At 51.2% G+C, this 17,529-nt stretch overlaps 1 protein-coding gene across 1 annotated transcript in view; it reads left to right on the top strand.

Annotated features, from left to right (window-relative positions):
* Ajap1 (adherens junctions associated protein 1) overlaps positions 1 to 15,425 on the top strand; it is a 109,527-nt gene extending 94,102 nt beyond the window's left edge. The window contains exons 3-6 of the mRNA XM_051173957.1: positions 4,619 to 4,706; positions 6,823 to 7,065; positions 8,862 to 8,992; positions 15,389 to 15,425. Coding sequence (XP_051029914.1) covers positions 4,619 to 4,706; positions 6,823 to 7,065; positions 8,862 to 8,934 — 404 coding nt within the window. The 3' untranslated portion in view covers positions 8,935 to 8,992; positions 15,389 to 15,425. The remainder of the gene's footprint in view (positions 1 to 4,618; positions 4,707 to 6,822; positions 7,066 to 8,861; positions 8,993 to 15,388) is intronic.
* Positions 15,426 to 17,529: the final 2,104 nt, after the last annotated feature.

Raw genomic sequence — 17,529 nt, 5'->3', positions numbered from 1 at the left:
CTCCATCTGAAAATGAGTGACCCACTCCTGGCATATGGAGAAGATCAGGTCAAAAACCAACCACAGATTCTATAAACACCCTATAATTTCCCATGTGGTTCTGCCCTTTTCTTAGTAGACAACCTTCCAATGGGAGGGCAGGGCTTTCTTTTAGATGTCCCACAATCCAAACTGCTTCCCATAAAAATTATTTAGATCAGTCTTTGTTCAACTAGCACAACTGTAGGGTCTGTAGGTTCTTCTCATAGCTCTTACTTCTGAAGCTGGGGGCCAGTAGCTAGACAGTGTCTTCTGAACATGACAAAGAAGCTTCACCCATGTAATCTCAACAGTATGGCTGCCTAAATAAGACCTGAGTGATGGCGTGCGCGCGTGCGTGCACACACACACACACCATCAACAGGGCAAGTTATTAGGCAAAATTTCACAGGGCCACACTTCTAATCAATGTCCACTAACAAAGGGATAGTCAGGCTTCTCCAGGGACAGTGCCCCTTCCCCAGTAGGTTATCCAATCCCAAGTGGTCAGCCTGAAATACATGTACACATGAGAAACACACAAATTGCTCAGTAGGCTGGCTTGCTGATATGTGTACATAATAATAATAATAATAGCAACAATAATAATAATAACTAGAAGAGGTCATTAATTTGAGGGGAAATTTGGAAGTTGGGGTTGGAAGTTATGTAAAAAAGGAACTCATGTGTGAAATTCTCCAAAAAACAAAACAAAAACCTTTTTTAATGTGCTCTAGACGTTGGCTCTTGACTCTGTGTTTCTATCACTGTGATAAAACACCATGACCAAAAGCAACTTGGGGAGGAAAGGGTTTATTTCTTCGAAATGTCCTACAGCCCATGATGAAAGGAAGTCAAGGTAGGAACACAAGCAGAGGCCGTGAAGGAACACTGCTTGCTGGCTCACTCCCCTGGCCTGCTCAGTCTGTTTTCCTGCCCAAATGTGGTTATTAATGAAGGAAACGGACCCTCGACTTGCCCACAGGCCAGTTTCAATGGAGGCAGTTCCTCACCTAAGGTGTCTCATCCCAAGTGACTCTAGTTTGGGTTAAGTGGATAAAGACACACCCAGTGCACCGTTGTTCCTATTTCCCCCGTTCATTACTTCTTTCTCATAAATGATGGCCGTAAGGTCCTGGGCAAGGCTGTGTGTATGAGTGGGGTAGATGCACAGATGGTGATGATTTGAGCCCTCTTGAAGGGGTTCAAAGACTCACAAGGACCACATTCAGAGTTTGGTATCCTTTGTTCAGAGCCATCACTGAAGAGCGTCCCCGAGTCAGCCGTTTCCCTCTCTGGGCCTCTGTTTCTCTCACTGGTCAAGAGAGTCGGCTTGGTGACTTTTCATGCTCACCGGCTTAGAGTTCCCTAAGTTCATTCTCATGTTCAGTATGGAAGATGCCTCTTCTCATCTGTGATCTCATGTGTTTGCAAATAGTAGTTCGGTGAAAGGGTTCTCTCGGGAACATGAAGAGGTCAAACTGAATGGGCACCCTGTGTCTCCTCTGATCCTGCAGATAATGGGAAGTGGGCTGCAGTCTGTTGCCCCTGTGAGGGCATTCTCTTTGCCCCTAGAGGGCCCCAGTGAGCCAGTCCCTGCTGAAGTTACTTCTGCCTTCTGCTCTTTTCTATCTTACCATGTATCCAGCCACCGGGTTCTCCAGCCTTGACCTAGACTGTGGCACATTCACCACAAGGAGCAAAGATGTAGCTTTTGACATGGGAATTGGGTTGTGTCGTGTCAAGAAGTGGCTGGAAGGTCCTTGGCATTGACCTGGAGCGGTGTTCCTGGAGCCTTCCCAGACAAGAGGTGGTGGGGTGTGAGCATCTGTGTCCGTGGGAGTATGAGCTTGTTTTCTCCCACACTTCCAAGGGGGAGGAGCTGGCCTCTGACACAGAAGCAGGGAAAAAGCAGATCAAGACACAGTACTTAGATTAGCCAAGAGTGCCCAGGGCTGTGCAGTGCAATTGGTGTTGGAGCCAGCAGGTCCTACATGATCTGAGGAATATACACATTCCCTGGGTGATTTTCCCTTCTGTAGCCAGTAACTGTAGAATCTGCCATGAAGAGGTGTTGCCAGGACTACATGGGAGAATAGCACACCGCTTCGTATTGTGTCTGTAATCATCACTGTCACCATCATGGTAGCCACCATTCTCTGTTCTCACCACATGGTCACTGTGATAATGGCAGCAATGGTGATCATGATGCTGATGGTTTTGATAGGATGATGCTGGTAGTGATGGTAATGAAGAGAATTGGAGTGTCACCAATGAGAGCTGTGGCTGTCCTCACCATCACCAAAGTCTAAGTGTATACCATCATCAACAGCACACTGTCATCATCATCAGGACCGCCATCATCATCGTCACACAGACACCAGAATCAACATCATCACTACTGCAGTCCTTGTAACCATGGCCCTCCTTACCATAACCACCATCAGCACCACCACCATCACCACCATCTCACCATTGTCACTAACATTGCCATCACTACCATCATCATCACCATTATTCTCATCATTATCAACACCATTACCATCACATCATCACTACCATCATCACTAACACTGCCATCATCATCACCATCACCCATTACCACTACCGTCAACATCCTCAAATCACCACCATCATCATCAACACCACCCACATCTTCACCATCTATCACCTTTATCCCCATTATCACCATCACCACAACCATCATCGCCGTAATTACTAACAGCAACACCATATTGCCACCATAAACACCATCACTGCGGTTGTTATCGTCACCATCACCATCACCACTGTCTTTACCATCAGCTTCCTCCTCCTCCTCGCTGTATGAACAGGCACATTTCTTCAGAATCACATAGCTACCTCTCAACCAACCATGCTAAGGAACTTTGTGGATCCAGCATGGCAGGACAGAGCAGGCAACGCCCTTTCCATGGTTCCCCATTCTCTGCCTGAGAGATCTTTGGTGATTCTCAGACCATAGCGAGCAGAGACTCTTGGTGCGATTGAAGGTGGCTTCTGCTTGGCTTTAACCCCTATTGGCGAGCTGAAAAGGGGTCTTAGATGAGGAGGCTATTCACCCAGAGGTCTGAAGTGAGTGCCTCAAACTGAGCACAAGTGTATGGGAAGCCACAGGCCAAGATGAGCAGTGAGGGCTACAAATTTAAAGCATGTGGCATTGAACTGCTGTTCCCTGAAGGCAGCCATGATGGTTAAGATGGCCACTGCCAGCACCATGCAGCACAGAGAAAATGCACCACCCAGTGGCTCTTGAATCCACAGATAAAAATGGAGGGTGGCCGTGACGCTCTTGTGACAGCTCCACTGTTCCTTAGCGATGCTCTTTCTGTGGACCAGGGTAGGAATCCTTCATGAAAATGGCACTTCGCCACAGAAGATGGGGGAGAGAGGGTCAGGACATGTGTTCTGGCCCTGCCAACTTGGAATCATTCATGAAACGGTCTCCCTTGATGATCACATTTAGCAGGAAAATAACATCTGTGTGTGTGACAGTCTCTGGGATGCTGCCAGCAACCTCTGAACGCTGAAGTCTGCCACACGGGAACATATGCCCTCACACCCGGTTCAGATGTGAGAAGCTGAAGTCTGGAGAGTGGGTGTTAGAGCCGGGGGCAGAGCCTGTACGTCCCAAAGACATCAGTTTGGAGGAAGATGCTTTCCCCTGAAGGTTCCCCAAGCTGCCTTGGTCTTCTTTTCAAGCCCCATATTTGCCAACATCAGGAAACAGCTGGGGCTGTGTACCTTGCAGAACACTCTGGCTGGCCGGTAGAGTCATCTGGAGACACTCTTTGTTTCCATGTCCCAGGAACACTGAGACCGATGAGGTCCAGAGGGAATGTGGTCTAGGGTGGAACCAGAGATGGGAGCTATACCTGCTTTTCCCCCTCTGCCTTGCTGTGCACTGGTTGAGAGCGCTGGAGGGGGATGACAGAGAAATCCTGACCTTGGCCATCTGCAGGACCAACAAATGCTTGTCAGGCTCTGGCCATCCTGCTGCTGAAGTAGTCCTGCCTGCCTGTCCCCACTCTGTCAACTCCATAGCCCTGTCCACTGTCATTCTTCACTGGGGAGAGGGACATGGCTACAAGGCCAGGTGACAGCAGCCTCACCCTATCCATGACCTTTCACTAGTAGGAACTGACTTTACAGGTAGTGAATGATGGGGAGGGCTCTAGGGACAGGAGACAACACTAGGGAGAGTCTACATTTGGGGGACCGTCTTCTTCTAGATGTCCTAGGTGGGCTGGGCTAGTCCCTCCCCTATGTTCACATCTCCAGAATGGAGAAGCACAATGTCCATTCATAGGGGGGGGGAGGGGGCGGGGCTTGGGAATCTCGGCAGAGCTACTCAAATTCAGATAAAAGCTGTAGGCAGAGGGCACAGCTGCCCATGGCCATGTCCCTGCTGATGCACTGAGTGAGAAAGGAAGAGTTCAGGGCTGGAGGCATCCTTTCTGGACCCAGGTGAGAACAGCCGCGGCGCTGCAAACAATCCCCTAAGCATCCCTCCGCCGCCGTCCTTCAGCCTGTCCTGGCCTCTCCCGTGTGCTGACCTTGGCCTCTGTCTCCTCCCCTCCAGGTCTGGCTGTACATCAGATCATCACCATCACCGTCTCCCTCATCATGGTCATCGCTGCACTCATCACAACTCTTGTCTTAAAAAATTGGTAAGGCCTGGGAGCGGCGGGCTGTGGGGGAGCCAAGGGAGGTCTGCACGGAGAGCCCCAACTTTTTAAGACCATGCCTGGAGGCTGGGACTTTAACTCCGTAGACATAATGCTCACCGGGCTTGCGTGAAACCCCGACTTCCATCCCGGCACTCCACACACCTAGTGTGTTGGCCTGTGTCTCCGATTCCAGCACTCAGGAAGTGGGGGCAAGAGGACCAGGTGTTCAAGGTCATCTCCAGCTACATGGCTTGTGATACACAAGACCCCATTTCAAATAAGACATCCATCGTGTGCTCAGTGGCAGCCTACAGGTTGCATTCCCATTGGAGCAGGAGGCCCCAGGTGACTACAGCCACAGGCACGTTGGCCACCACTGGCTTCAGCTGGGCATGCTTTGTAGTGTAGCCCCACAGAGTGACCCTTGTGCAAGAGGTGGTAAGCCCGGCGTTCAGGACAGTTTCCCAGGATATATGGCTCTCCTGTCACTAAGGTCTGTCGGGGCCCATGCGTATCTGTGTGTGTTGCAGTCCATGTCACACCTCCTAAAGGCAGAGAAACAGCAGCAGAATGCTCACACCTCCCCACCCCCGACCCCTGCCCTCCACTGAGGTCAAGGCAGCTCATCCAGCCGGCCCCCTCCTCCCCTCCGAGCAGCAATTCTCTGCTCCCAAACTAGGTCATGGCCTTGCTGCAGGTGGTTCTCCTTCCCTGCTCCCTCCTGTACAGCGGCCTGCTTTGAGGCTGGCCTTGTTGGGCGTGCACATCTGACATAACCCAAGAAACTGAGGGGACTGCTGGGGCTCCTCGCTGCCCGCGGCGCCTGAAGCCCAGATCTCCCCGAAGCTGCTGGGAAAGGTGTCTGTTGCTTGTGAGCCTCGAAGCTCACCAGTGGAGCAGTGTGTGTGCCCCATGATTCCCAGATATATGTGAGTGACAAGTAGGGGTCCCAGCAACTGGGCAGACCCAGAAATGGGGGAGCCAAAGGCAGGTGGCAAGCAGGAGAACACAGCCCAAGACAAACCCCGTTCTTCTGATCTTAACACCTGATAGGCAGGTGGATCCCTGGAGGATCCAGGACACAAGGAGAGTAAAGACACTCTTGCAGAGTTTCTGGGCCAGGGGGTGGGTGCACATGAATGTGGGGGTTCACAGGGCCACATGCATGTGGGACAGTGCAGAAGTATGACCCACACCGGAGAGAGGACTTGTGACTCCCTTCCATGACAGGCCACCCCTTCCTCTGGGACAGAGGCCAGGCGTGAGTGAGGAGGGTCATCAGGGCTCAGCATCTTCTGCCGAGGGGTCTTCTGCCTCGTGATCACTTTTAGCAGCAATCGGACCCCCCTCACCCCCACCCCACCTGCCCACCCCATCCCTCCCCACCCTGCACCACACCATCCTTCCCCACCCCGCCTCAGGGAACAGAGTAAAATGAGACCCACAGAAGACAGGACACCTTGATTCAATATCACCCCAGAGAACTCCTTCCCAGAGGAGAGTGGGGGCCCCAGGTGCCTCCTCTGTGGCCACTGGGAGCCCCCATAGCCAGAGCAGTGGGGAGTGAGGCGGAGCCCACGCGCATGAGCTCATTCATCTGTAAGAACCTGGCAAGGGTGAACACAAGTCACTGTGTGCCAGTATGTTCTGGGTGAGGTGACTGCCAGGGGCAGTTAAGCCAACAGCAACAGCCTTCCATCCCAGGCTATCCCCAGAGTCCCCCTCCACCCTGCCCAGGCCCTCCCACAGGCCCAGGCCCTCTGTCAGAGAGCCCTGTCAACCTCTTCATCCCATTAAGGCATCAGAGGGAAACTGAGTCAGCCCCCTCAGTCTAGCTGACATATTTTAGGCAACAAGGTCTCAGCCTCACCACTCACCTCCAGGCTCTCTTGTGATAATGGCCACATTTAAAATTCAGATTTTATATTTGAAAAGAGAGAGAGAGAGAGAGAGCTGATTACTTGATTGTGGTTGATCTTTCTGAAGAGGCTGAGAATTACTGTGTAATATAGATGGCGCCTGGGAGTGAAGACTTGGCCGTGGACGTGCGGGAGAGCTCTGCACGTTGCTCCAGCACCTGCCCACCCCCACACAAGCCTCTCTCTCTCTCTCCTAGCTGTGCCCCAAGTGGGCACACTCGGAGGAACAGCCACCAGCGGAAGATGAACCAGCAGGAGGAGAGCTGCCAGAACCTAACGGACTTCACCCCGGCCCGGGTGCCCAGCAGCGTGGACATCTTCACGGCCTACAATGAGACGCTGCAGTGTTCTCACGAGTGCGTCAGGGCGTCCATGCCCGTGTATGCCGATGAGACCCTGCACTCGACTGGGGAGTACAAGTCCACCTTCAATGGAAACCGGTGAGCGCTGTGTGGGTGAACCCGGGGCACGGTGTTCCCACCCGTGAAACTGCCCTTGTCCTGTCATTCTGTCGCTCTCTTGGGGGCCCAGCCCAGCACATGCAGGCAGCTGATTTCTCAAAACGATAGCAGTGGAGGAGAATCAACAGGTGTATAGCCAGCCCAGGATGCCCAACAGCAGCCATAGTGAAACATGTATTTCAGACCCCAAGACAGGGATGCAGATGTATTCCCAGCCCTCACTACTGTGCTCAGAGGCTGAATGTCTGCCCCTCACACCCAGTCTCAGGGTCCAAAGCCAGCCAAGTACTCACTGCCCTCTGAAGCATCGGCAAATCATGACAGGTCCCTCCCACAGTCAGAGTCTCCGAGACTCTGTCAATAAAATGTCAGCAGCCAGCTCAGAAAAATAGCAAATATCAAGCAGACTCCAGGCTGGAGTCTCTTATTAAATGCTCTTTTATTATTCATGGGTGATCCCTCAAAGAGGACACACTTCTCCAACCATCCCTGGGATCGGCTGAGAAACCCCTGAGTCAGCTGCCCAAGGTTTGGCCAGCATTAAATTAAAATATCAATAAGCTATTTTTTAAGTGACTGTGCACCCATGCATCATTTGTAAATTGGGGTGGGGGGGGAGAAAGAAATGAGGCAGTTAGCAGACTCCTCTTAGGGCTTGAAGGTCCCCTCCCCCCTCCTGAGTCAGCAGCTGCATAAGAGGGTCCCCTGGGACCCTGGCTGGGAGGTCAGCTCTGGGTCACCCTACACCTTTCACCCTGCTTGCTGCTTTACCAATGAGCAGAGGTGGGCTTGGACACCACAGTGACCACAGCTCATACCGTATGCTCGCTCCTTCCTGTGCCGCACTGAGCAAGTGTGCTGTGCTGTGCCGTGTCCAGCTGTAGAGGGCTGGGTAGCTGCTACTCTCATGCACTGATGCAGACCCAGGAAGGCTAACATTGGTGGCAGCTGCTGAGCTTGGGACCTGTTAGTTGCTTGCTTCATTTCTGTTGCAAGATGTGATTAAACGTCTTGACAAAATGCAGTTTGGGGTAGAAAGGAGTTTATTCAGCTTAAGCTCCCAGGTTTCAGTCCATCACAGTTTCAGTCCCTCACAGCAGGGATGAGCAGTTGCAGGAGCTTAAAGCAGCCAGCCACACACACAGTCTAGAGCAGAGAGAAGTCAATGCATGCATACCTGTCCACTTGTTTCCTCCACTTTTACACAGTTCGGGGCCTCCTGCCTAGGGAATGGTGCCGCACATGGTGGTCTGAATTTTCCCCTCCATCAATAACAATCAAGATCTCCCCCCACCCCCCCATCCCCACAGACTCCCAGGCCAAGCTGGTCTATACAGTTGCTATTTTTCTTCCCGGTAATTCTCTGTTGTGTCAAACTGGCAATTAAAGCTAACCATCGGCCACCTGGTTTCAATGGCAAGCTGTGAGGGGGACACTTTAGGAGCTAGGTCTTGTCCCTTTCTATCATGCACAATACTGTGCCTGTAGAAGTAATGACCCTGGCTCTGGGCTCATCCCAAGGCCAGTATCTGGAGATAACACAAGAAGGAAGGATGGCCAGCCTTCCCTCCTCCACACCCGAGGCCCTCAGCCCTGCATCCATCACCCTCTCTGCTAATGGACCTGCAAGGCAATGGGGGTCTCTTCTATCTAGAGGTTGGTAAAGACCCATCTCCAGAGAACAGACTCCCCCTGCAGGCTGACTAGCCTGCTTGCCATGTGCCGGCTCACAGGGCTCACACATGGCTCACACAAACCTTCTCTGCTCTCCTCAGATCCTCGTCTGCAGATCGGCATCTCATCCCTGTGGCCTTTGTGTCTGAGAAATGGTTTGAAATCTCCTGCTGACTGGCCGAAGGCTTTTTACCTCCTGAGGACGGGGCAGACGCCATGTGTCTGTTTCATGGTATGTATCTATCTCCGTCTCCTGTGGCCCCTTCTCCTCCCCTAACTTATGATCAGGAGCCCCTCTCTAAGGCAGTGTGTTTCCCAATACATCCCCTGTGTGGACACTGGACCATGGCTCTCTGAGACACAGCTATTAGACACACAGCCAGGACTTCTCTGGGAGGGAGTAGCTCCCAGGATGCAGCAGCTTAGCCTCAGTGCCATGCCCTCCCCTCCCGGTGCAGAACTGCGAGCTGAAGAATCTGCCTTCAGAAACAAGCTCTGGGTTCATCATCCCCTTCTCTCTCGGCAGGAAGCCACCAGGGCGGCTGGTTAAGCAGACAGGGATCTCACCCTCAGCACATAATCATGCTGGGGGTAGGGGTGGGGGGTGGGGGGAACTAAAGTGCAGTCTTGAAATATGAAAATAAGAGATAAGAAATAACATGATGAAAAAAGAAAGTGAAGAGTTGAGACATCTACTAATTTGAAGCTGGAGACTGGTACCCAAACAGGATGAATTCTTCACGCTCTGCTGCCTGGGAACATTCGGCCTGCTTTGGATGGTATTAACGCGGATGCTAACATTGAATGGCTTCTGTGCGGAGTCACTGGGGGGAGGAGTGAGGGCTTCTCCCTCCCGGGCGCTGCATGACCATGTGTCCCCACTTACACATGCTGCCTGCACAGCCCATGGGTGTTGTGGGCTTGACATCCTTCTCTTTGGGATTCCAGCTTGGTGGGGAAACTTGCCTTCACCCACTGTGTCACAGCAGCCAATCGCTTTCCACGAGGCGGCAACCCTGTTTCTTAGATAAGACCCGGTATCCACAAATACTTGCCCCTCACTCATTGCTCACCTTTTGTGTGGGGATTGAGTGAAAAGGGCAGAGGACTGAGGGTTGGGCAGACAGAGCTCAAGGGTTCCAGTCCCAGCACTTGTCCAGCAGGAAGCAAGGAGCAAGCTTCTACCAGCATGGGAACGAATTGGTCAGTTCTTAATCCCAGCACTAATGAATCGCAAGTTGGGTCCAAATCAAATCTCCAGCCCTCAGTCTCTGTCCCAAAGCCAGCATGTTCCGCCTGTGGGCAAGAAAATGTAATTAGATTAGACTAGAAAGGAGCCTCCTGCAGAGGCTTTCACAAGCCCTTGTGAAAGGCAACTAGAACAGCCTTCCAGCAGGCAGGACATAAGCCTGGTGCATCCTCAGAGCATGGTGCTGGGGTCTGCCAAGGCAACTCAAAGCTTGGCAGGCCCCGGGGTAGGATAGGTACCACATCTCTACTATAGCTTTAAAAGGACGTTAAAGGTGGACGTGGTAGCTAATGCCTATAACCAAGCAGTCAGGAGTCTGAGGCAGGGGAGTCACTGTGAGTTTGAAGACAGCTTGGATACAGAGTCAGAACCTGTATCAATTTGAAAAAAGAAACTTGTTAAACTGTAACTCATTGACGAGGAGCTGTGGAGCCTGCCCACTCAGCCTCCACTTTCCTGAAGAGAAGCCTCGCGTCTTCTGCTCCCGGGGTAACTCTATCATATAGATGGCCATTAGAGAGGCCACTTTTTACATGCGGAAGTGCATTCACTCCCCCAACAAGCCCATGTACAAAGGGGGAAACTGAGGCTGAGGAAAGGCAGACGACTTGACCATGATGCTCTAGGTTTTCAGCGCTGAGACCAGTCACCCAAGGTTGTCTGGTTCCAGGATGCCACAATGCCTGTTTCTGCAGATGACTCTGCTTTACAAAGGGGTCTGAGACCACGCCCTTCTCTGTGCCAAGTGCCTCTGCTCACCCCAGTTCAGCCCCAAGCTGTAGGCAGGCTGAGGGTAGGATGGAACGGTAGAAGGACCTGCCCCAAGTGCTCAGGGGCCTAAGCGCCACAGCTTTCTTGCAGGGAGTTGCAGCTCTGACATTTTAAAGGACTTGGGTGGCAGGACATGTGGTTTTGTTTATTCCTTGGTTCCGGAAAACCCTCTCTTCTTTCCCATGGCATTCTCTCCTCCACAGAGTGAAGAAGTTGCCACGGTTTTGATTAGGTATCCCACTACAGTGACCTTGGGTGGGGTGTAAGATGCAGGTGCCCCAGGAGCTATTTGAGAGTCGCATCCATCTATGTGAGAACGCTTGCTTCCAGACCACTACTGCCCCTCCAGATGCATCACGAGGACCCTCTGGGTTGAGTAGAACTAGATGCTGCATCTCCTTGCGAAATGGACAACCTCTGCCCTCCATGCTCTCCTCCAGTGACTTTCTGTAGACCAGAGCTGGGAGAGCTGTGCAGAGAGCCTCATTAGTCTCTGATAAATGCTTAAAAATCCCATCGCCCTGTGCCGGGCAAGCTATTCATCACTCACTGGGATGAAAGCTTTCAGATTCTAAGCATCCCCTGGTTCTTATAATTAACGCCTGGGCACGAGCAACAAGCAGAGACCCGCCAGCGAGATCTCTCAGATTTACATGGGTACTTGTTGTCCCTTAAATAAATAGCAATTAACAGAAAAACATTTAATTAAGGTTTAATAGTCAGTAGAGACATTTGTCTCTTGTAGAGACTTTAAGACTTTTAGGTAGCTTTATTTTTACTGGTGATGTATAGATGGGCAGATTAAGATGCATGGGACTAGGTTTAATAATATGAATTATTATATATTTATTTGGGGGAGAAGTCACTTACACGAGAAGCCAATAACTTGCAAATTTGCTCCAAGGATCCTCCTAGGCTGCTCTCAGTGACCAGACCTCAACCAAAAGCGAGAGCTGAGGTCTAGGACGCCAGACCTGACCTAACCCTCCATCATGTCTTCCACTGTGGCCACGCCCAAATGGGCATGGCCAGTGCTACAAGTATGGGTGGTGTGGAGATCTCACTATAGTGATGTAGCAATTTCTTTAAAAAGAATCTGTTTTATCTGTGTGTGTCACTGTGTGTGTGTACATGCATGGGTGTGTTTGTAGTGCTCCGTTGAACTTTCCAGTAGTTCTCTCTTTCCATGGTGTGTTCTGGGGACTGAACTCAGGTCCTTAGGTTTTTGAGGCAAGCTCTTTTACCCTCTGGGTCATCTTTCTGGCCCCAGTGAGACAGTTTCTTACTCCAACATATATCTGTCCCTTTACAAGACAGGTTTACACAAGCAGCACCTAACTGTGGCCAAGGCTCTGCCCTGCAGACCGGCTCCTGGTCAAACCCAGGGATCATGGCAGATAAGCACTGTACCACCTCATGGTGGGCACAGATAGCTCTGGGTGATGCCAGATGTAGCTGGCATCCTCTTCTCCAAGGAGAGGACCTCAGAGGCTCACCTGCCACAGGCTCATGGCTCATTTCCTGTCACCCCCCCACACACACACAGTATGTCTGAACTTCAGGAAACCCTGTTAGACTTAGTTAGGTTCTTCCTACTTACCAAAGCTGCTTCCATTGAACAGTGCCTCGAGAACCATAAAGACTATTGAATCTGGAACAAACAAGAGACAAATCACTATTAAAAATCTCGGAAACAAATTGAAGCACATAACTGATAACAAATGGAAAAGTGCCTGAACCCTTCCCCAAAACACACCTCAGGGGCTGGGGAGACAGCTCAGTGGGCGAACTGCTTTCAGAGCCCTAACAGACACAGCCAGACAGCCTACCCAGCCAGTCTGTGAGCATTGGGTTCATTAGGAGACCTTGTCTCATGGTGGATGACCATTAAGAAAAGTGCCTGATGCCAATCCCTGGCATCTCCATGTATGTACACAGGCTAGAACACACACACACACACACACACACACAGACAGACATAGACAAACACACACACACACATATACACACACGAACACACACACACACAGAGACATACACCAACACAGACACACACACATACATGAACACACACATGAACACACACACACACACAGACATACACACACCAACACAGACACAGACACACAGACACACACACACACACATACACACTATATTCACAGAATACAAAGCTTGCACAGAGAACCGTCTAGAAGCTGTGCTTCCTGATACCCGGCACAAAGAAATCATGGGGGCACGCGTGGCCTTTCAGCCTGTGGTGACTCTGGTTAGGAGCTGCTGCACCAGGGACCAGGCTTCCCTGTTGTCTTTGCTTTCAAAAGCAGAGGCTGGGTATCAAGCCTTGAGCCCAGTACACCTGCTGCCCAGTCCCCTTCCAGGCAGCAGGGGGCAGAATCTACCCCAGAATTTATCTGCAATATTGCTCTGAGGTCCACAGTAGGTGGACAGCCCCACAGAGGCATCGTGGATTCTTCTACGTAGACCTCATAGATTAGCCAAATGGGAGTCTTTTGCACCAGGCAGGCAAGTTGTAGGGGTACTCGGGGAGTTCTCCTTCATTAAAGGAGCAGCACCTTTAATTCTCCTTTTCCACCTCACTGGGGAGACAAGTCGAGGCTCTGGGTCCTGCACTGAGCAGGGACAGGCCTTCCAGCCCTGGCCACAGCCCCAAGAGGAAGCTGCATGTGCCTCCTGGAAACTTCAGTGTTCAGAGTCCTCCACTATTGAGGTAGGACGGAGGAGTACCCTGGGAGAGCTGGGTCCCATCCCCACCCTGGCTGCAACTGTGGGAGTCTCCCTTTCTTTTTCTTAGTTTTTAAATTAATTTTTAAATCAGTCCCCTCTCCTTCCCATCCTCCCACGCCTCCACCAATCCCCCTATTCCAATCCCCCCCCCACCCTCTGCATCCACTCCTTAGACAGATTCCCCTGGGGAAATCATCAAAGTCTGTCACATCATTTAGGGCAGGACCTAGGCCCTCACCTGTGAATCCAGGCTGAGAGGGTATCCCTCCATGGGGAATGGGCTCCCAAAGCCCATTCATGCACTAGGGATAAATACTGAATCCAGCCAGAGGCCCCATAGACTGTCCAGGCTGCCAAACTGACACCCATATTCGGGGGCCTGCTTCGGTCCTGTGCTGGGGTCGATGAGCTCATGTGGAGGTCTCTTAAATCAAGCTCACAGGGCCTGGCCAGACAACTTGCCTCCAGGTCTCCAGAGGAGGTGCAGGGCTGTTTCCAGAAAGTTCTGAGTACACGGTGATGGATCTTCTGGCCTGGCTGTTTGCTGGGCTGGTAACTGTGGGGCAATGCCAGCATTCTTATCCTGACTCTGTGCTGTGGTCCTTGCTTTATGACTTGTGCCATCAACAGGTGTGGAGCGACTTTCCCCTCTGCCTGAGGGTCTAGGTGGCCTGTAATTGTGGGATGGGTGTCTCCAGTGGGGGCACTGAGTAGCAATGGAGGCCCACATACATCACCCCATTCCCATAACTCATACATCACCAAGCAGGATCACCCATGGCTGGGATGTGATGCATCCTCGTGCCCAGGGGCTTGCCCACCACTGGACTCTCTCTTGATGGAAGACCGCCCTTCCATTTACCAGGTCTGAGTGTCCTTTCTTGGCCAGGCTGCTAGAGAATGTTATGGCCACTGGCCTCTCCAGGATTCCCGTTCTTTCTCCCTTGGAAAGATTCAGGTTGGGTTTTGCTGATAGACCCAGAGATCTATCCTGAGTCTTGTTCCCAGTGAGTTCCAGCTAGCTGGTGATGGATGCAAAGGGTGTCCACAGGTTCCTTCCTGCATTGCAGGTGTAGTAAGCAAATCTCTTCCCTCTATGAGTACGCATACTAGCCAGTGGCATGCGTGTTTGGAATGCTGTGTTCTATGTGAGTTAATGGAGGAGGTGAACCTGTCGGAGGTGAGGGCACAGCTCTGCCTCACCACCCTCGGCAGCTTGGCCACTCCTGAGCTCAACCCAGACCAAAGCAGAATTCATGTTTTAACATCAAAAGGGATTTCAGGACTGGCTGGTGTCCTAAGCAGAGTTGGGAGTTCTGCTAGAGATATTTTAATATGGGCTTAAGACTGAAGGTTGACAGTTTCTTTTACTCAGCGCTCAGAAGAAATTAATACTCCCACAGGAGCATGGGTGTGGGCTTCTCAAAGACCGAGACATGTTTCAACTAGAGGTGACTGGATTGGCATTCTGGAGCTTTCTGGGATTCTGTTACTCGATGTTTTTTCTGAGACCCCACCCATCCTCTGCCTCTGTTTCCTTCTTTGATAGTGAGGTGACAGATTGGCTACAGGGAAGATGGGAAAGGCCTTAATACTTGGTGGCTTGCTGGATTCACTCAGACGTCTGGGAAGCTCTTTCTTGCTCATGCCCCCCCCCCAGCTTTCCTGTATCTTTTTGTGCTGTCTCAGGACCAGCCCTTCCTGGGAGGCTCCGAACACAGGGCTGGAGCCCTTGCTCACGTCCCCAGCAATCCTCAGTCACCACAGTGGGTGTGTTAGGGCTTTGTGTGGGCAGTATAACCCTCCTTGTGCCCCAGGGCATCCAGCCCTTGTTTAATTTCTTCTCTCCTTCCTCCGCAGGGTTCCATTGGTGAACTTGTACAAACAAAACGAAAAATTATAAAACCTAAAACTAAACTATCTAAGGGGAGGGTCCCGCACCTGCCACTTCTGTTTGCCGGTGGGAAACTCAGCAGAGCAGGACACCCAAGGCCAAATCTATTTTTGTAAAACTGCTCGTGCCTAGGGGCGCTCCCTTCTCCCAGAGTTTTCTTCCTTCGGAGAGCAGAGAGAAGAAATGCAAGAAGCAACTAGACACGGCAGAGAAAGCCAAGCAGAGTGACAGGAGACAGCTCCCGACCACTGGGACTCGCACCACGATTCTGAACCTGTGCCAATAATACCACTATGTGCCATGTAATGACCCGGAAGCTCGGCCGGAGCCGAGCCCAGCGAACCACGCGGAGAAATCTTACAGAGGACAGGGGTGGGGATCACTTCCGGTAGAGTCACTATTTCTGGTTAATATACATATATAAATATATAAATACCAACACACAGACACACACACTTTTTTTGTACTGTAGCAATTTTTGAAGATATTCAATGTTCCTTTTTAAAAAAAATGAATTGTGTTATAGTTACAAAACTTGATTTATTTAACATGCTTAGTATGAACAGAATAAACTCGTGTTTTGTACTTGGGCAACTCACATCACACGCTGCACAGACACACTCCCACACGCACATGCACCTGCACACACAAACACACAAGCATTTATACGAATATATTGGAGAAGCAGTTCCGCGGGTGACCTGGTATTTCATCGCCATTCATCCAGGGAGGCAGCCTCAACCCAGATGAGGAGGCCATTACATGACGTCCTTCATCTGTCAGATATTTGCCCAGTGGCATTCAGTGTGTGGCTTATCACCTTGGGCCAGAATTAAGAATGCTGTGGTTTTTCTCTATATGTATTCACACACATGATCAGTGCTATATTTCTTCATTTAACTGTCTGGAGATGCTAACAGCCACACGCGTTCACGTAGCCGACTGCCAACAAGTGAGCCTGAGCACCAGGTTGGGTGGGTGGTGGATTCTTGAGCATTTGTGTTATACAAGCATAGACTGAATTAAAGAAATTTTTCAGTTCCATAATTAAAGGAATATATCCATACCCGGTGTGTTTTTATGTCAGGGAAGTACTCAGCAGCCCAGTAGGGATCAAAACTCCATGGTTCTGTGTGTCCCCGGCCCAGGTGGCCCCTGTTAGCCATGCTCTGGTACAGGATGTCTCCTTCCCATGGCGCTCTGGTTTTCCTTGGGTCCAGGTGTGAGAAGGAAGGTAAGGGAAATGAGGACCCAGCTGTGTGTTTTGCTATGAAGATGCTACTTTGGGATTTCTGCCGGGTAGCAAATCCCCAGCATACTCCCTGGTTTGGAATAACTACCATCCCCACAGCACCTCTCTGCTAATTTCCCTGCCCCTGGGCTCTCTGACAGTAGCGGGTGCTGGGAGGAGCCTGTGGACCTGCTCCACACTGCACAAATGGGTGTCTCCTCTGTATGTATGTGTACCATGTGCATGCAGAAGCTATGGGGCCAGAGAGGCTGCCAGAACCCCTGGGACTGGAGTCCAGATGGTTGTGAGCTTCCCTGAGGGCGCTGGGAACCACACTGGAGGAGCAGCCCTTGCCCCTAACTGTTGAGCTATCACAGGGCCGGCCCCACGTCTGACAACTCCTGCCACACACCTAGCAGAGGCTGGGTCAGGAGTCAGGGATCTTCTTCTTCGGGGGATGTGTTCCCTCTGCAGGACTCTGATAGGACTCCATGTCGCCAGCAGAATGAGTAAAGAAATGGAGAGAAAGTCTGCAGACAAGGCAGAGAGGCCAGACAGACAGACAGCCTCTCCTGCCCTCGCTTATGTCTAAGTGGCCAGAGGTTTGCTTCTTCCAGGGACTCTGCCCTCTGGGGACAACCTGACATGACATGTGCTTGGCAAATTTAGCTTTCGTATCCCGCCGGGTATGGGAAAAACAGAGCCTGGTGGTCAAGGGAGACAGTGCATTTACAATTCAGACATGTTGAGATCTATATCCAGGACGATGCTAAAAAAAATTTGGAAGATGATTCTTGGGGATTTTGGTTCTGTTTTGGCACCCCCATCCCAAAACAAGACAATGTTGGCAAGACAATACAAACATTTGCCACTGTA

The sequence above is a fragment of the Phodopus roborovskii genome, unplaced genomic scaffold, assembly GCF_943737965.1.
Source record: "Phodopus roborovskii unplaced genomic scaffold, PHOROB, whole genome shotgun sequence".
Lineage (NCBI taxonomy): Eukaryota > Metazoa > Chordata > Mammalia > Rodentia > Cricetidae > Phodopus > Phodopus roborovskii.
Note: the sequence above shows the minus strand (reverse complement) of the source record. Positions and strands in the feature narration are given on the sequence as shown.